General features: G+C 46.2%; 1 protein-coding gene across 6 annotated transcripts in view; it reads left to right on the top strand.

Annotated features, from left to right (window-relative positions):
* The first annotated feature begins 787 nt into the window (after positions 1-787).
* Positions 788-20,036, top strand: part of ADAT1 (adenosine deaminase tRNA specific 1) — a 70,175-nt gene continuing 50,926 nt past the window's right edge. Inside the window, exons 1-5 of one of the 6 annotated variants that reach the window (XM_054048619.1) lie at positions 788-3,537; positions 4,064-4,255; positions 8,997-9,065; positions 14,175-14,229; positions 14,964-15,094. In XM_054048619.1, coding sequence (XP_053904594.1) covers positions 4,087-4,255; positions 8,997-9,065; positions 14,175-14,229; positions 14,964-15,094 — 424 coding nt within the window. In that variant the 5' untranslated portion in view covers positions 788-3,537; positions 4,064-4,086. Of the gene's footprint in view, positions 3,538-4,063; positions 4,256-8,996; positions 9,066-13,772; positions 13,888-14,174; positions 14,230-14,963; positions 15,095-20,036 lie in introns of those variants that run through there. The other 5 variants (XM_054048620.1, XM_054048618.1, XM_054048617.1 and 2 more) reach the window with 5 other exon arrangements.

Raw genomic sequence — 20,036 nt, 5'->3', positions numbered from 1 at the left:
TTATTTAGCTCCTTCCTTATTCAGAAGTTCTGTAGTCATGTCACCCGTACCACCCTATTTCACCAGTCACTATATGTGATCCTGGCCTCAGCTCAATGAAGTTCCACAGCCAGCAGATATCCAATCAGTTCTGACAATCCCCTCCCCTGGTGCCCATTCTGCCATTTGAGCAAGCCACTTGCAAACACCATTTCCCCAATCCTGGCTCAGTAAGCAATTCGCCATTGGGACCCTGAAATCACCAGCCTTTCTCCCTTTGCTCTGATTTACATGCTATTCCAATACCTGGTCACCAACACCTCTCCTCATGTGTTTCCCTTCTACCCTGTTTGTGCTCCCCAGTCAGTTGGTCCTATTCTCCCCCTGTAACCCTGACCTTCCTCTTTCCCTGCTCCCTTTGACATTCCTTTTCTATGGGTGACCTTTGTTCCTTAAGGTTAACTCCAGTTTCTTTCTCTGCTCCTAGCTTAATGGCCCCCAATAGTCACAGAGCCAACTGTAGCTTCTCTGGCTACAGCCATGGGGCCAATTGCCAAAGGCCAGCCTTAGACAGCTGCAGCTTCTAGTCACAGGAGGGTTGGCAATTCCAAGGCTGAGCATGCTTGAACCTTGCGATGGCAGCACTAGGTACTCTCAATCCTCAGCATTAGCCCTAGGCAACTGCAGTTAGGTGCTTCCCTACTCCAGGCCATGGCTTTGAGATACCCATCACCTGCAGCAGAGGCCCCCAGTGTCATCAGACATCACCAGTGTGGTGCTCTGTCCAATGTTGATAAGTTGGCTGTGTGTGTGTGTATGTGTTCTCCCTGGGTGCGGTCCCAGCTCTGCGCAGATATATGGCACAGCAGATCTCGAGTGAACCACCCAGTGACCACAGACTTCGATAAGGTATGAAGGCAGCCGGCCAGGTTTATTGCCAAATGAGAAACAGTCTCCAGCTCCCCAGATCAGATATCTACAGTTCTGCTAGTACAGGGGTTCTCAAACTGGGGGTTGGGACCCCTTGGGGGTTGTGAGGTTATTACATGGGAGGGTCACGAGCTGTCAGCCTTCACCCCAAACTCTGCTTTGCCTCCAGCATTTATAATAGTGTTAAATATATAAAAAAGTGTTTTTAATTTATAAAGGGGGTTGCACTCAGAGGTTTGCTATGTGAAAGGGGTCACCACTACAAAAATTTGAGAACCAGGGCTAGTACATATGTGCTCTCTGACAATGGACCAGCTCAGTCAGTGGCAGGATTTACCACTGCCGCCTAGGCCAGACAAAGGCACCTCCTCAGGGGTGCATTCTTATACACAAGTACAAACAAGTTACACATCACTCCTGATGTATTGAGGTACAACCCCTCTATGCGTTAGGGTGCCACCTCTCACCTGGTACATGTTGGTTTGGACAAAACAACACTATCCATCATATCCTTTTGACCCTGTCTTTGGGATGAGTCAGCATGTTCCTTGTTATCTGTGTGGAATGTACTAGTATCAGTGGTCGTGGTGCCATCCTGGCACATGTTTATATCTCTAGTGTCCAGTACCTTTTAGGTATGTGTATTTTTGCAACATCAGCCCTTTCCTTGCCAGACTATGAGTAGGGCCTGCCTCTTGCTCACAGCTTAACTTTGCTTTATGTTAAAGTCTTGACCATTACTTTAGTTCAGGCCTTAGGCTTCATACTGGGCCTCTGAAAAAGGGTTTATGTTTCAGGGCCTCCTCTTACTATATTATGCACCCCTCAGCTAGCACATAGTCATGCAGAAGGTGCAGCCTGGATGATTTTGGAGGCTGGGATGCCAGAAGGTTCCCCATCCCCGAGCAGTAGCTCTGCAACAAACTCACATTGCCCCCCTCTGCAGTGGGACCGGGACCCTGTGAAGACAGTGGAGTTACCCTGTGTATAACCAGTTCCACCCAAAGCCTGTTGAAGTAAGTGGGAGTCTTTTAATTCATTTGTCATGGGCTGCATATAGAGTCTAGAATGAGGTCCTTTGCTTCTAGGAGCACAGTGCATTCTAAAACTATGCTGCACTGGTTTACTATTGTAAACAGGAGGGTCTCCCATGACCTACTGAATAATCAACACCCCCAGTCTGAAAATATCAGGTGGTATGGTTACAAGATGTGCACAGAATGCAGGCCTGCTTCCTGCATCGTTGCAAAACTGCAGTAAAGTGGAACAATTTTCAGTTTGTGTGATTAGAGGATATCTGGATCCATATTGTAAGGCTGTCCCACATAATGAGGAAAAGTTGAGGTGCTTTGCTGTTCTTTTGTTCCACTCTTAGTTTCTGTGGAGAACTTGCCAATGCAATATTACTGTCATCTTTTTATGGGAAATCAAACTAAACAAAATGGTAATGATTGTTGAAAATAGCAATTCTGGTCCTAGTTAGCATTGGGAAGAGGCCAGCATTTGTTAGTAAATTTTAGCTTACTTTTTCTACAGCAAATTATAGTGGAGACTTGGGAGAAATGAAGTAACAGAGAGTGGCCCAAACTGAACCTTAGTATTCCTGAACTTTGAGGATGTTCAAATCTGGAAGGCAGGTGCTAGATTCCCTTTCTGAATATTAGGCAAATCTGGAAGAGAAGCTCAGAAATGGAAATTGAGTCACATCCTCGTGCATGCCTGGTACCTAAAGCTGCCCAGGTCCTCAAGTAGAACCTCTCTTTCCTTTCTTACTATTTTAACTTCTCCTGGTGGGGTCCACATACCTCTGACTCTTGCTAGGCTTCAGGTAAAGATGCATTGTCTATTCATTCCACCCAATTCCTTCGCTGGGGGCTGCCAGCCAAGGCCACCACTATTGCTAATCCAGTTCGGGGAAGTCTCCTGAGAGCGATAGCTGGGCCGACGCCTTGGGCATACGTGTTCCCCACTCACCGCACCACTGCCCGCTTCTAGCGGCCGGCTCCCCACTCACCGCAAGCTCAGGGCGTCAGGTCGCACCAGCCGGGCAGCTACCCCTCCCTTTCCGGTTGGTAGCAGCCAAGGGCATGCTGGGAGATGTAGTTCCTTTTCTGCTCCGGGGCGGCTCGCCAAAGAGCTGCGGGGTCCCTCGGCCTCCGGCCTGGATCCATGCGGGCAGGGGCGAGCGCTGGAGCGCTGGTGCCCGTCTGGGGCCGCGGCGGGGGTGCAATGTCTCATACCGGGGGGGGCCTCCGGCCCCAGGGCTGCCCGGGAAGGGTTTGCTCTGGGGCTGTGTAACCGGGGTACCGCCCCTCGCCCGCTGCCAGGGAGCTGTAGGTCTTCGCGGGCCCGCGGCTGGCGCGAGCCCCCCTCCCAGCAGCGCTCCTGGGCGAGCCCCGCGCGAACAGCCACGTCCGGGTCAACCTCACAGTCTCCGGCACGGGATGGACTTTTGCGCATGCGCTCTCCTCTACCCCCGCCCCTAGAGCGCGCCGGCTCGCAAACGTCCTCGTGCGCGGGGGGCTCCGGCCGTAGCGGCGGAAACCAACCTCCTGATAGGTCGCGGGCGAAGCTCGCCTTGGGGCCCGGGCTCTGCTTCCGGAGCAGCCGGGAGCTCGGCAGGCCCGGGTGAGTGGTCCGGCCCCACCCCCACCGCTGTCTCCCGGCGCGTAGGCGGGGCTAAGCTGGCTGGAAAGGAGGCGGGGGCCAGAGATTGGTTGTGTTATGGTAGCACCTAGAGGTGCTCCCTGTGACCAGGCCTCCTTGTGCTGGGCGCGCTGCAGACCCCAGGAGAGTCTGAATGACAGGGGGAGGGGGAGGGGGAGAGGAGCAGTGAATTGTGCATGGCAGGTCAGAGCTGGGAATAGAAACTGGGTCTCCTGACTTTCAGTCCAGGGCCTTAAACGCCTTCTTTGGCACTTCTCCAGCCCGCCAGCGACTCTGGGAAACATCTAAGGGGATTAGCTTGTTTGAAATACCACCTGCAAATAAAGTTCTGCTGTATTATGATGATGTGTAGGTGGGAACTGATGACACTAGGGAGGCTGGGGGGGTTGGACGGGGGTACTAGGAAAGGGTAATATGTGGTGGTGGACTGGGAAGGGCAGGTGATGCTTTTCTGGTTGTTTTTATGCTGTATCCCAATTCTGTTCAGAAGCTGATGTGGCAGCAGTAGCCATGTGGTCAGCTGATGAAGTTGCTGGTCTGTGCTACACACATTATAGCACCAAGCTTCCTAAGCAGGGGAAGCCGGATCCTAACCGGGAGTGGACTTTACTGGCAGCTGTGGTTAAAGTGGAGTCTGCACCTGAAAGAGAGGCTTGCCTTAATGTTGGGAATCTACAGGGTGAGAATGCATCTTCCTTTCTCAGTAAATGCCTGTTATGTGATTTTAAAGGTGACCTGTAAAGGAAAAAAATTGTGAGTTTTTTGCCTAAAAAGTGTTTGAATTCTTTCTCTTACTTTTATCCTAGAAACATCAGGGATGTTAAATATTCTTTTTCTGTTTAGTGGAGATCTCCATTGGAGGACCCTGAGAAGTAAAGTGAGATCTTTTGCAGATCTTATTTGAAAGGACAGGGATGTGACTCTAGCAAAATTATCTTCTCTCAGGAAAAATGGAGTACATAATTATTGCTAGCCCAGTATCCTGTCTCTGACAGTGCCCATTTTCAGCTGCTTTACAGAAAGGTCTGTGAAACCCTATAATGAAAAATAATGGCATAATCTGCACAAAGGAAGATGTCCCTTCCTTTCTGTTTATATCACCTAGAGTTTTGTTGTGCCACACATCATTGTATTGTCTGATCACTTCCCATGTAAAATAGACTGGCAATAGCAAAGTTCCTAGTGGGCTTTACAGAGTGTCTTACTCTTCTCCCTTTTTTGGCTTTTGAAAACTCTGCAGGGGCCGGCGGTTTGTAATGTGTGTTTTGTGAGTGTGGCAGATAGGAGGGGTTGTTGGTGTTGCCAATATCAGTCTTGTCTTGGTGGAAGGGCTCTTTCTGGAGGAAGGTTTTGCAACACTTGTGAAGGGGCTTGAACTCTGCAGTCTTCTGCTCTCTGGAAGCTTGTTCCATAGCCACATCTCTTTGATTGAGACCACTTTGTCCCTGGCTGTCACATGCTTTGTTCTGGACTTTGTGATTTGCATTGGCCCAACTCTCTTGGCATTTTACAGTTTGGAATTTGATCTCTAATGTAACTGGTCTTGAGTCATTAATTGGTCCTAATCTTCAAGCAGTCTTAAAACTGGCATTGGAAATGGACTGGGAGCCAGTGGAGGGACAGTGCCATGCGGTTAATGTTCTCATGGCACCCTAAACCATGGAAGAGGTGGACAACCGCAGTTTGCATCAGCTGGAGCTGTTGCATTATTCTTACATTCTGCTTCAAACACAGTGAATTACTGTAATCTAGCCTGGAGGTGACAAATGTGTGCATCATTGTGGTCAGATCCTCATCTGGGAGGAAAGGGAGGAGTTACCAGTAAGCTGGAGGTGAAAAGTGGCATTTTTAGATACTGATGCAACCTAGTCATCCAGGGTTAGTGGGAAGTCTTCACATCACTTTGATGAATGGACATTGTGTGCTGTCAGCGAGAGGGTTCTTTGGTGTTACTCTTTCCGAGCAACTCCACCAGATTTACTAGCCTCACCAGGGTGAGACTGTGTCCCAGCTCATTCTTCAGTGTTTCCCCATTCTGTCCAGCATCACTTCCTGTCCCACATTCTAACCCTCATCAGGTAGTGGTTGATTTACATCCTAAGGCATGAGAGATTAGACTGTCATATAATGTGGATGTTATCATTATTCATATTAATGTTTAATCCTCCTAAGTCCTTGGCCTTGGTGACATCTTGTGGCAGAGAGTTCCACATGTCAGTTGTTCAATGTGCACAAGTATTTTATCACTTTTTAAATGTAAAGGAAGGAAAAAGAGAGAACTTTCTCCCAATAGGCAGCTGACCCACCAGGAAATGTCTGTACTTACTGCGGGCGGATCTGTGGTTCCAGGATTGGACTCCTGAGTCATCTCGGGACCAGTATGTAAATCAGTGGTAGAGATGATCCTTGAATTGAGGGATCACCGATGATGAAATGTACTGCCTTTCGATTTCAGTGAATGTTCCTTGTTCTTGTGTTATGAAAGAGCATAAACGAGTCCCCAACTGACCTTCTCTATACCATTAATTGTTTTATATGCATTTATCATATCCCCTCGCTGAATGAAACAGTCCAAGTTTCTTCAATCTCTCCTTATACAGAAGTCTTTCCAGGACTCTAGTCATCCTTGTTGCCTTTCTCTGGAACTCTTCTATTTTGCTATATCTTTCCTGAGAAGAGGTGACTAGAAATGAACACCATGTTCAGGGTGCTATGAATCAGGATTCGGGCCTTGTTGTGCTGGGTGCCGTAGCAATGCATATGAAGAGATAGACTGCACAGTCTGAGGCAGGAACTAAGAAGACAAGTGACTACAAAGGATGAGGGGACAGGATCACAGTGAAATACATACCATTTTTATGGAGTTTTGCAGCTGTAGGACCTGTTTGGAGAGTGGAAAAAGAGGATCAATTGAAAGAAACTGAAGGAGTGATCTGAGAGGAGAATTGTGAGAGGACAACCACAAAAGCCAAGATGGTGAGATTTCAAAGAGTGTTACAGAATTACAGGCTCTGGGTTTGGGCCAAGAAAAGGCAATAGAAATCTTGGGGAGAGAAGTTTCATTGGAGCTGAGGGGATAGAAGTCAGACTGGAGGGGGGTCCAAGATGGAGCTGCAGAAGAGGAACTCTAGACAGTGGTTGCACATGGCATGTTCTCAAATTTGGAGGTGAAGGGGAGAAGGAGATAGGGTGGGCAATATTTGGAGAGGCAGGTGAGGTTGAGGGATGGCACTTTCAGCATTCTCATGTTGTGAGGGGAAGGGGTTAGAGGCGAGTGAGATTAAAGGGGAGTGTGAGGGAGGGATGAGGGGGCAAAGGAGGTCATGAGGCAGGAGGGGGATGGATGTGGTCACTGTTGCATGTGGAAGGTTTAGAGGAGGAGAGCAAATGACAAACCTCTGTCAGTGATGAGGGAAAATATGGGGAAAGGAGATACAAAGATTTTGTGGTAGATTTTTGTCAATCTATTTGAAAGAGCAAAATTTTGCATAGAGGGGGTGAGGGAAGGAGGGTTTAAGGAAGGTGTCAGACATAGTGACTTGGCAGCTGGGATTGTGGATGTGGCCAGGTCACTACTCTCCCCTTTCTCCAGATCATTGTTAGATATATTTTAACACTAGTCTTAATATGGATCCTTGGTGCAACTGCTGTTAGCCACTTAATCATGGGAAGTGGTTGGTTATTTCTGCTTTGTTTCCTGTCTTAGACAATTTTTGATCCATGACAAAAAATTACCACTCTCCCCATGTTGCTTATAATTTATTGGGACTTTCATTAATGACCTATCAACATGTTCTCCTGTATCCTCTGTTTTCTTGACATGCTCAAAGATTGAAGAGGCACAGTTTTCCTTTACAGAAGCTGTGCTTTTTTGTCCCTATAGTATCCTCTCTATCTTGGGGTTGCATAAGTCTGTAGTCATCACTTCAGCTGCTTTACATATTACTAAAGTAAAAGTTGCTGGTCTATAATTCCCAGGATCACTCTTAGTGCTGGACAGAAAGACGTTTGCTACTTTCCAGTTCCCTGGCATAATAATTGATTTTTAATGAGTGCATATTTTTGGTAGTAGCTCATCCACTTCATCCTTAAGCTCCTTCTGAACTCCTGGATGTACCTGCTGCTGGTTAATTTATCAGCGTCTCCTTTGACACCCCAGTCTCCGACGATGCCACATTTACCTTTTCTGTGGTGTCCTTGTCCTCTGTAATTGCTTAATCTGGTGATTCAGTGGAACCACCAGGTTTTTGTGGGCTTTGTATTTCTGATGTACTTAAATTATGTCTTTGGTTATTTGTTCTTCCACTTCTGTCTTAATTAAAGTGGAAGTTACAGAAGTGATTACATGCTGTAGTTTATGTCTGGCTTGGGCTGGATTTCCATTTTCTGATGGATGCTTGCTTTGATTTGCATAACTTCTTGAACCTTGCCAGTTAACCATAATGGCTTAATTTTTTGCTTTCCAGCTTCTTTTTTGTTTGGGGCATACATGTCTTCTGTATCCCTCTTTCTAGTTTTTTATATTCTTCCCATGATAATATTGAAGAAATTATCTCCAGATCACTTTTGCTTCAATTCCTCAGCTACAGTTACTTCCTGAACCAACTCCTTACACATTACTCCTACACATAGTCTCTCCTCTGTGCACTTTGGAGTTAGCTGTTCCAAGAAGCAATCATTTAAGCTGTTGAAAAATTGCAGTTTAAGTTTTCAGAAGTGGGTAATGATTTTTTTTGAGTGCACAACTTGATGCATCTTAGAGGTGCCTGCTTTTCAGACAGTGCTGAGCACCCACCCTTTTAAAGTGTCTCTTGGCATCCAAAATCGCTAGTCACTTAGCAAATGTAGACTTTCTCTACCATGTGTTCTGATGTGAAACTGACCAATTAGCATGCAGTGAAATAGGCAAGACCTAAATTTCTGAGTAAAAAAAACCAAACCCACACTTTGACATTCTTCATAAGAATCCAAAAAAGGATACTAATCCAATTTTTTTTTTCTTAGCAAGTCTCCTTTAAAAGGGGCTCCTTTGTGCTATGCATTGTATGGTGCATTTCCCTTATGTCGTCTTCCCTATTTGGGGGTCCCTGAATTGGTGGTCACCTTGTGTTGTCTGTGTGTAGGACCACATGTCAGTGCTCCCCTCTTCCCTTGCCACATGTCATGTCTTTCCCCCTACACTGGTGCTGTACCTGGTACGTGACTTTCCTCATTTCAGCGTGTGTCTGGTAGTCTGGTACATAGCCTCCCCCTCCAGTGGGGGGTGTGTGTGTGTGTGTGTGTGAGAGACAGGTGTTACTTCATCCCTCCTCTTGTACCTTGTCTTGTGTGGTGCCCCCATGTGCTGTCTGATTGAAATGATCAAATTAGGGTGATTCTTTTAGAAGTGGTTCAGCTAACTTTACTATTTTCTTTTTCAGTAACTAAGGAAGTTGTTGCTATGGGGACTGGAACTAAGTGCATTGGCCATACAAGAATGAGAAAAACTGGTAAGTATGGTGTAGAAACCAAGACTACCGATCTTGGCCTCTTTATTACTTGTCATTGGCATGAGCTCAGCCTCCTGAAATGCAACAACAGTACAAGACAAAGTCCCAACCCTATAGGGTTGGGTAGACAGCATTACCATCTAGGTTTGCTGCACTGAGCTCCCACTATCTGCAGCCCTTAAGAGAAACTGACAAAAGCCATATAAATGGACATTGTCAGGTAGTGTAGGTCCCAAATGTACGCGTGTTTACAAAAACAACAAAAAAGGCAAATCTTGTTTTCTAGTCTGATTCCTTCAGAGCCTGTTGTGAAAAACACCACAGTAACCAAGCTCCAGAAAAGTGAGAGAAAACGCCTCTTATTTAGCTGTAATCAGCAGCTAGATACCGCACTGATTTCTCTATAAGTAACTGAGAGCTGCTGTGAGAATTTATTCATCCTGTCTCCTCTCTTACTATGCATATTCATAACAGAGGAGGACCAAACTGCACTTGGCTACTCCTCCTTGGAGAGTGGGGGGGCCACAGAGACTCATGTCAGGAAGTATCCTGGGCAGGAGACATGGCCAAGAGCCTTTCAATACAAGGCTCTTTACCTCTACCTCTGGATTCTGGGGAAGACCGAGTATAGCAAGAGAAGAGAGCAGGTCTGGCAAAGCTGTTTCTGTGCTCTATTGTGCATTTTGCGTATAAACACATTTTGAAGCCTTTTTATTTTTTGCCTTGCACTAAATGCTATGTCTTGGATTGCTTATTATGGATCTTTCTGGGATCAGCACCACCACACTGTAATATTGATCTGGATGGTTTATTATTTATTTTTAAATTTTAAATAAAAACAGTTTTCTAACTTAATTTTTTTTATTGCATTGATTGCAACCAATATGATGTCTTGTAAGATCTAAAGGGTGACATTTACCAGACATATGAGTGAAATTGAGTAGGTTTTTTCCATCATCTAAGTTGAGTGCAATGAAACTTAAACAAAGAGTGCCACTGTTGAAAAGTCAACTAGATTTTAAAATTAAATTTTGCTTTAATAATCTCGGGTAGCATTGGTAACCTGACAAATCTATTAAGAGAATAGGGAAAGTTTCTTTGGTGCTATTAGCAATCTCAAAAACCTATACGTCTAAGGCAAAAAGACAACTAGAATGTATATGGATTTTGTGATATTTAAGTTTAATAATTTAATAAAGTGCATTTACAAAAGTGCAAGAGATTACAGTGAAATGCATTATACAGTACAGTGATGAAAGTGCATATGATTGCATTAAAATGTAAAGAAAGCAAGGATATGTGCTTTAAAGTGCTTTACATAGATATGTGATTGGCAAAAAGGACATTTCTGAGAAGCTAAATGGTTTCTTTGCATCATTCTTCGCCTTCAAAAAGGAGAGTCCTACCCCACATCTGCTGTTTCCTGGTAACAAAGCGGAGGTAGTCTCAGATCTTGAGATGACAGGAGAAGAGATGCTAGAGCAAATCAGTAATATTAAATGCAGTAAGTCACTAGGCCCAGATGGTCCATCATCAAGTTCTGAGGGAGCTCAAATATGAAGTATCTGAACTGCTCACAAAAATGTGCAATCTTTCATTAAAAACAGCTACTGTTCAAGAGACTTGGAGAGTAGCAAATGTTGTTGTCCTTTCGAAAAGGCTCTAGGGCAGGGGTTCTCAACCTTTTTCTTTCTGAACCCCCCCTCCCACCCCAACATGCTATAAAAATTTCAGGGCCCAGCAAGGGAGGTGGGGGACTTGGGGCTGTGGGCCAGGGGTGGGCCCTCGGGCATAGGCATAGTTTGACTTCTATTTTGGGGGGGCAGGGGCCGGCATGGCTTGGCCAGCTCTGCAAAGTGGGGACCAGGAAGGCAGTGCCACCTCTACCCCCTGACTCACTTCAGCAGGCCACCCAGCCTGTCTGGGTTGTGTGTGGTGGGGGTTCAGCTCAAACAGTTTGAAAACCACTCAGGGTACAGGGAGGGGGTAGCTAGGGGCTGTGTGCGAGCGGGGGGTAGCTCCAGGTGCAGGAAGGGCGTAGCTAGGGGCTGGGTGCAGGCAGAGGGGTAGTTCAGGATGCAGGCAGGGGGTAGTTAGGGGCTGTGTGCGGGCAGGGGGTAGCGCAGGGTTGCAGTGAGGAGGTAACTAGGGGCTGTATGCCAGGAGGGCTCCCCTGTGGTCACTGCTCCCCAAGGGCTCTGCTCGCCACAGAGAGGGTCCCCCTGCCTGGGTGGCTCTTACCAGCTGCTTGAGCTGAGGAGCAGCACCAACCCCGGGCACCAGCAACAGATGGGGGAATGCTGTGGCTGCCTGCTCCATAGTACCATCCAGAGCAGTAGCTGCCCACACTGCCCGATTCCGGCTTCCCGCCTCTGACCTGGCCAAGGAGTGGGGCCTCAGGGGCGGGGAGAGGAAGAGGGATGTATGTGGAGCTGCTCCTGGGACTGCCCCACTCTGGCACTGCAGTGAGGGTGGCAGGGTGGGAACCAGTGCTCAGGGTTTCAGCCCCACAGTTCAGGATTTCAGGCCTGTGGTGGGGAGCACAGGGGCATGGGGTTTCAGCCCTGCGGCAGGAGGTGCTGGGGCTCGGGCTCTGGGTTTCAGCCGTGGGGTCCCGCGATCCCCCTGAAAGGGCTCATGTATCCCCATGGGGCCACGGACCCCCCGGTTGAGAACCACTGCTCTACGGGTAATTTGGGGCAATATAGACCAATTAACTTTACATCTATACCTGGCAAATTAGTTCTGTTTTTAAATTTTTGATTCAACCAACAAAACACCCAGAAGATCATGATATAATAGGATCTAACCAGCATGGATTCTGTAGAGGAGAATCTCATTAATCTCTTAGAATTTCTTGAACATATCAATAAAGTAATGGATAAAGGGGAAATAGTTGGCCTAATTTATTTAGCCTTTCAAAAGGGTCCCTCACTAGAGGCTATTAAAGAAGCTATGTAGTCATGGTGTGAGAGGCAAAGTATTATCATGGATCAAAAACTGTCTAGGAGACAGAAAGGAAAAAGGACTAAATGGTCAGTTTTCATCATTGAAAAAGGTTAACAGTGGGGCCTCAAGATTCTGTACTAGGTCCCATGTTGAATATTAAATGATCTCAAAACTAGGTGAGTGCTGAGGTAGCAAAATTTGGGAATATCTGGGGATCACTGTAGACTGCTTAGAGACCTCTGCATCAAAAAAGCAAACAAGGTTCAGATGCATGAGGAATGGCATGAAGAATACCAAAAATTCCTTTATATAAATCGGTGATGCGACCTGTGCAGTACTGGGTCCCCCCTCCCAAATTTCAGAATGGGAGGGGTTTCAGAGAAGAGCAAACATGATGAAGGCCCTGGAAAAGTCACATGAAGAGAGATTGAAAAGATTGGTATTGTTTACCTTAGAGAGGAGATGATTAAGAGGGGACATGATAAAAGTACATAAAATAATGAATGGTCTATACAAGGAAGAGCAGGAGCTTCTGTTCTCCTTATCTAATAACAAGAACAAAGGGACATTCAATGAAATCAAAAGGTAGGAAATTAATAACTTATAAAAGGAAACACACTTCCACACAATGTGCAATTACACTGTGGAAGTCAGTGCTGCAAGGAGTAATTTGAAGTCGAGAACTTTAGATTTAAAAAGGGATTGGACATCTATATGGATATCAAGACCTATCCAGAGGTCATACTCTAAAATTAATTATGCCTAATTTTGGAAGAGTTATTCAACCTTGTGGTTCAGGCCTTAAGTCAGTCTCTAACTAGTAAAGACCAGGATGAGATCTATGTGCGGGAGAGATTACCCATATTTGTCTACTGCAAGGCTCTTCCACCTTCATTTGAAACAGCTAGTTCTGGCCCTTGAGAGAGAGAGAATACTGGACTAGATAGACTTTGGTCTGGTTCACTGTGGAAATTTCCATGTTCCTAATACATGGGTAAAATCTTTACAATTTTTGATTCTGAAACAGGAAATTAATTAGACTCACCTATAGATATTTCACTAACATTTGTAGTAACTCAAATTTATTTCTGTACATTAATATTTCCAGCACTTTTCTGTTCCTAGAAATGGGTGGAGGCTTTCTGATTGTCTAAAGCTTTCTATGATTGAATTTTTGTAGACAAGGGTCATCATCCTCTGAATCAGACACACAAAGTTCCTCCTGCACTTATTTAATCAGAAGAAATTTTGCTTGTAACAGGCAAAACACATTCAAATTTAGTAAATATTTCAGTTCTCTTCAGTAAATATATCCCAGATCTATTAGCAGCCTTTAGTATATTAACAAGGGCTCATTATCAGATTTCAAAACATCACCAATTTTCATATTCGAACCCATCGACACTGAATGTTACCTTCTCTAACATTAGTAGAGGAACATTCCAACATTTATTTACGTTGCTAACAGATGATCCAACCAGCCTCTGCTGTTTTTAAAACCTTCCTGAAGCATTAACTCTGAGAATTCCTTGGCTTTTGTCTGGAATGCTGTGTTTTTTAGTCTTACCTGTGGGCTGTGTGGCTTTTTTTTTTTTTTTTTTTTTTTTAAATAAAGAAGGAGGGCAGTTAAGGAGATCACTGAAGATACAGCTCTGCAATCCTAAATGCTTTGGGAAGTTCATTTCCAGTGGGCCCACATCCAGTGTGGTGAATAAATTCTTTGTTTTCCAGTGTGCACACCCATATACTCCCCATCACTGTTATACATGCCTGCTCTGAATGCTGTGGAATGAGATCATTACAGGTCTCCCATTCAAGTACTGTCCCAGTCCTGCTTTCCTTGTAGGATCTGACTGGATCATAGCCCAAAGAGGTATGGCTTTAGGTGATGGTCCTTTGGGTTGGTAGTGTGCGGCAAGAGTCACTGCACCATGGTGCAGGAGTGTGACAGTAAGCATTTATGGTAAATGAGTTGTTTAAATACCTTAGGATAGCCTAGTTCAGACAACTGCACTAATACTAGTGTCAGACCCACAAAATGCTGGGGCAGAGCTGGCAGACTGCACAAGTCTACCTCTACTTGTTGTTGCATGTGACTTTTTCCTTCTGTCTGGTCCACAGTAATGTTGGATTATTTAATTTTTTTCGATGCTGCTGCAGGGGATATTCTCAACGACAGTCATGCTGAAGTCATTGCCAAGAGGAGTTTCCAAAGGTAAGACATTAAACCCCTTGTGGTGTTATCTGTTCAGTGGTCTGTTTGGTCATATCCACTTTCCTCAGGACGTTTACGCTATTGTAATGTAAATGCATGTGTCCTTCACCTGTAAGATTTGGAACACAGGCCCTTTCCCCTCTCCAATGAGCTAAGCTGTGCAAGAAGAGAATGGAAGAGGCTAGCACCTCCCATGTTCCTTCCACAGGCAATATGTTTCTGTCCTGTGCACAGGTCTGTTTTTTTCCCCTTCGGGGCCCCTCTCCTGTCCTACACACCCAGGCTTCTTCCTGCCCATTGTATACAGACTTTGCAAAAATAACTCTTCACATGGGGCTGATTCCAGGTCCTTTGGGCTCACTATGAAGCTTCTGATCAGACAGCAGGTGTCCTTGTGGAGACTTTTGGATCACATCTGCCTACAGAAGACTAACCAGCCACTTGACTCACTGTAGTGCACTTCAGTGTCAGCTGGCTAGAGGTTTGTGGGCAAATCCGCAGATATGTGAACCATTTTTTGCGGATTGTGGATGGATGCAGATCCAAATTCTATATATTTAAAGCCCTGCAAATCTACGGATATCCACAGATCACTTTTGTGGATCATGGATTGGATGCAGATACAAATTTTGTATTAGTCCAGGGCTCCATTTGTGGGCCTTAATTTAATTATCTTTACTTCTTCCTCTCCCAAGTTAAGGGAGTGATTCTCAGTAACCCTTCTTGCTCTCCAGGTATCTCGTCCACCAGCTGTGGCTGGCAGCCTCACACCAACAGGGCAGCATCTTCAGCCCAGGGACTGAGATTGGGAAATGGAAACTCAAACCACACATCACCTTTATTTTTTTCTGCAGCCATACCCCCTGTAAGTACATAAGAGCCAATCCCTCATGCTCTCATCCCTGCCTGGTGCATGTGAGCCAGCTACCCCAACCATGGCTGAGAGAGGGTGAGCCAGCCTCCTTCATATCAGTAACATATGCAGTGGATCAGCATTGGCCTGGCAAATTGGTGCGCTGCACTTTCTACCCTATTGGGTATATTGATGTGGGAAGGCAGCATACGTATAAGCCAGTACCTGGCTCAGTACATACAAGTGCTTCAGTCTCCCCTGATTAGACATGGGCCACCATTTTCTTGTCCCAAAACTAGCATCTGCCAGTGGTCCTGTCATACTAAAAGCCTGTCATTTTTCCTGGTTGCTTTGCTTTACCTGCCTACTCACCTCTCATAGGGAGCCCAAGTACGTTTATTATACTCTGTGGGCTAAAGATAATTATTTTATTCCCCAATCCCCAAAAAATCCAAAAAATTAGGATTTTTATAAAATGAAATCCAAAACCCATGCTGTATGACTCACTTCACAGCAGATTTATTCCCCCAACATAAAAAGATGCACTGTCCAAAATGACAATGTTGCAATTCTATAAGTGAAACCCAAGAACACGAGTCCCCAACCTATTAAGTAGTTAGGCCTATTGATGTTTCATATGTGCTGTGACAAAGTTCCTCCTCTATCTTGGTGGGTCCTGTGCTTATTGGTGGATTTTCTTGCCTCAGAGATTCACCATGTGGGTTGGGGAACAACCCAGAGACCTTCCCCTCTGGAAGAACCCACAGTCCAGGTCAATTGGGAGGTTTGGGGGGAACCCAGGCCCACCCTCTACTCCGGGTTCCAGCCCAGGGCCCTGTGGACTGCAGCTGTCTATAGTGCCTCCTGTAACAGCTGTATGACAGCTACAACTCCCTGAGCTACTTCCCCATGGCCTCCTCCAAACACCTTCCTTATTCTCACCACAGGACCTTCCTCCTGGTGTCTGATAACGCTTGTACTCCTCAGTCCTCCAGCAGCACACCCTCTCAGCTCCTTACGCCTCTTGCTCCCAGCTCCTCACACTCACACCACAAACTGAAGTGAGCTCCTTTTTAAAACCCAGGTGCTCTGATTAGCCTGCCTTAATTGATTCTAGCAGCTTCTTCTTAATTGGCTCCTAATTAGCCTGCCTGCCTTAACTGGTTCTAGCAGGTTCCTGATTACTCTAGTGCATCCCCTGCTCTGGTCACTCAGGGAACAGAAAACTACTCATCCAGTGACCAGTATATTTGCCCTCTACTAGACTCCTGTACCCCACTGGTCTGGGTCTGTCACAGTGCCCTTAGATACAGATACACTTTTGTCCCATGTTTGCTTTTTCAACCCTGACCCTACTACAAAGGTTTCACTAAAACATTCCAAATATGCTGAACCATGCTTGACTGAGAAGGAACTGGCATGGTCAGAGTGCAGGCCTTCTAAAAAGCAACAAACTGTGAATTTACAGCCATGATTTTCCACCATTTTGATTCAACAAACTGATCCAGTCTTCTTCACTAACATAGATTTGGGACAGGAATCTGGATCTTCAAATCTAAGTGCGGGAAGAGAAGGAAGGGTACTCAGGGTTATGTTTTGTCAGCTATGTATCAGTCCCTTCCTGTTCTAGGTGTAACCCGGAGTGCCTGGGGTAGCCCTCGCTGAAAATGCTAAGATCAGGGTAGACTGCAAAAAGGAGAGCAGATTCTCCCAAAACTGGTGGTTAACACTGAAATTAGACTCACCAACCAGTCACAAACTGTTTCCCCACACTGGTTATCAAGAAGCTAAAAAGAAATCACACAGCCCACTTTATTGCATTCCAGTTCTCTGGCTCCCAATCACATAGGTCCAATACAGTGAGAAGTTATTTAAAAACTCTGTTTACTATACAGAATGTTCTTCTGACCCCAAAGAGCCAGCCACACTATGAGGTCAATATTAGTGCTGCCAGCCAATCCTTTAATGTCTAAAACTAAAGGTTTATTAGAAAAGAACAAGAAGAGTTGTTAAATGGTCAATCATATAAATATATATATTTATATTTAGAGAGAGACTTCAAAGTCCATATACCAGGTTCTTAGCAGTATTGGTGAGTTTGCTGGCTTGAAAGTCCCTCTGAACACATCCATCAGTCCTTTGTTCAGAGCTTCAGTTTGTAGAAAAGTTGCTTAGGAGGTAAGAAGTAGGATTGAAGACAAAACGGAGAAGATGCAACTGCCCTTTATATTCCTTTTGCCATTTGGCTTGTACTTCCTGTGTCCCAAACACAGGTTTCACAGCACATAGCATGGAAAAGCCTTAAGGCACATCTACACTGGCAAAGTTAGATCACCGCTCAGAGAGCGCTGAAGGGAAACCACTGTTGTGTGTTCACACTGTCAGCTGCCTGCACAATAGCGTGTTCGCACTTGCAGCAGTACTCGGAGCAGTGCACTCTGGGCAGCTATCCCACAGAGAACCTCTTTCTCTTCAGCCACTAAGACTTGTGGGAAGGTGGAGGGGGTCGCCGGGCATCCTGGGTCCTATCCAAATGACCTGTGATGCATTGCTTCGCATCCTAGAAATCCCTGTGCTTCCATCCGCATTTGCTGCCATATTTCAACAGTTTGTTTACTGCATGCCCTGCCTTTTCGGGCTGCAGGAATGGATCCTGAACTGTTGACCAGTATGCTGCTCGCTCTAACATATCACTAGTGGCAGTGGAGTTATTTCTTAAATTGCAAAGGCAAGAGGAATGCGATATTGATCTCACCACGCATACTAGCTATGACACGAGATTGCTTGTGACATTCACAGAGGTGCTGACCACAGTGGAATGCCGCTTTTGGGCTCGGGAAACAAGCACTGAGTAGTTGGATCACATTGTCATGCACGTCTGGTATGAGGAGCAGTGGCTGCAGAACTTTTGGATGAGGAAAGCCACATTCATGGGACTGTGTGATGAGCTTACCCCAGCCCTGCGGTGCAAGGGCATGAGAATGAGAGCTGCTTTGTTGTTGGAGAAGCGTGTGGCAATTGCACTGTGGAAGCTGGCTACTCCAGACTGCTACTGATCGGGCGGTAACCAGTTTGGAATGGGAAAGTCGACCCTTGGACTCATGTTGATGGAAGTATGCAGGGCCATTAATCGCATCCTGCTCCGAAAGACCATGAGTCTGGGCAACGTGCGTGACATTGTGGATGGCTTTGCATAAATGGGCTTCCCTAACGGCAGAGGGGCGATAGATGGCACACACGTTCCCACACATTCCAATCTGGCACCAGACCACCTAGCCACCAAGTATATTAATCGGAGGAGGTATTTCTCAGTGGTTCTCCAGGCACATGTGAATCACCATGTGCATTTCACAGACATTAACGCAGTCAGGAAAGATGCATGACACACACATCTTTCAGAACACTGGCCTGCTCAAGAAGCTGCAATCAAGGACTTTCTTCCCGGACCAAAAGATCATCGTAGGGGAAGTTGAAATGCCCATTGTGATCCTGGGAGACCCCACCTACCCCTTAATGCCGTGGCTTATGAAGCCATATATGGGCAACTTGACAGCAGCAAGGAGCGTTTCAACAACAGGCTGAGCAAGTGCAGAATGACTGAGTGTGCTTTTGGCTGTTTAAAAGCCCGCTGGCGCTGCCTCTATGGGAAGCTGGACCTGGCTGATGACAATATTCCTATGGTTACAGCCGCGTGCTGTACGTTCCATAATATTTGTGAAGGGAAGGGTGAAAGCTTCACTCAGGGCTGGACCGCAGAGGCTCAGCGCCTGAAGGCTGAGTTTGAACAGCCAGAGACCAGGGCACAGCGTGGGGCCATAAGGATCAAGGATGCCTTGAGGCAGCGATTTGAAGCTGAAAGCCACTAATATTTGTTGCTGTGATGAGGATTGCAGTGCTTGTAATGCTAGGAGGTGATTGGTGCACATGATGCAATAAGGGGATTTAACATAATTGTATGTTGCTTTGCAGAGCTCTCTTTGCTTTCAATTAATAGAATAAAGATTGCTTTCAAACCTACACAATTCTTTTATTAAAAGACAACAAACGGAGGAGAGAGTCAAATGAAAAAATACATCAGCATGGAGGGGGATGGGGAAGGGAAGGTCCCAGGAGGAGGAGGGGATCCGGGATGGCTAAAGCTTTGTGTATGTCCAGGGATCATATCCTGCCTTCTCCTTTGGAGTACAATGCAGTGGGTACTGTACTTCAGCAGGGCCAAACTGCAGAGGGATGGGTGTTGAGTGCAGTGGGTAGTGGGAGTCCACACTGCTGCACTGTGAGGAGGGAGGAGTGGAATGCTGCGGGTAGAGTGGAGCCAGGAGGTTAAGAGTGTGTTGGCGTTGTCTGTGGGGTGCATGGGAAAGAGTTTTGTGAGAGCGGCTGCAGGACAGGGCGGGCGCGTTGCTGCTCAGTTTGAAGAGCTAGTGTTGCCTGGAGTGTGTCTGCTTGGTGCTCCATAATGTTTAAAAGCTGTTCCATGGCTTCTTTCTGACATGCTGCGTTGTCCTTTCGGTCCCTCTTCTTGCTGTCCCGCCACTCCTTCAATTCCCATTTCTCAGCAGCTGAGTGCATCATAACATCACACAGTAAGTCCTACTTAGTTCTTCTTGGCCACTTTCTATTTCTGCGCAGCCATTTTGCCGCCGATAACAGGGAGGCTGGGCTCCCAAGGTCATCTCTGTGAAGTGTTAATGCAACATTTTACAGAAGCTGTATTGTTTGCAACACACACAACCCTGATTCAGTGCTTAAAACACAGCCAGTACTCTCACACCTATCACTAACTGGCTGACTCCAGGCAAGCACACATGAGCCACAAGACCCTCAAAATGGTGAGTAACCACAGGGGCAGGGTAAATCACTCTTCCCGGACCCTGCTGGAAAATGGGCACGTGGCTCGGGCACTTGGGGAGAGCCAGCACTGTAGGGGGGGCCTGATAATCATTCCTGTCCC

This window comes from Malaclemys terrapin, chromosome 14, assembly GCF_027887155.1.
Source record: "Malaclemys terrapin pileata isolate rMalTer1 chromosome 14, rMalTer1.hap1, whole genome shotgun sequence".
Lineage (NCBI taxonomy): Eukaryota > Metazoa > Chordata > Testudines > Emydidae > Malaclemys > Malaclemys terrapin.
The sequence above is the reverse complement of the archived record's forward strand: the minus strand, read 5'-3'. Positions and strand labels throughout refer to the sequence as shown.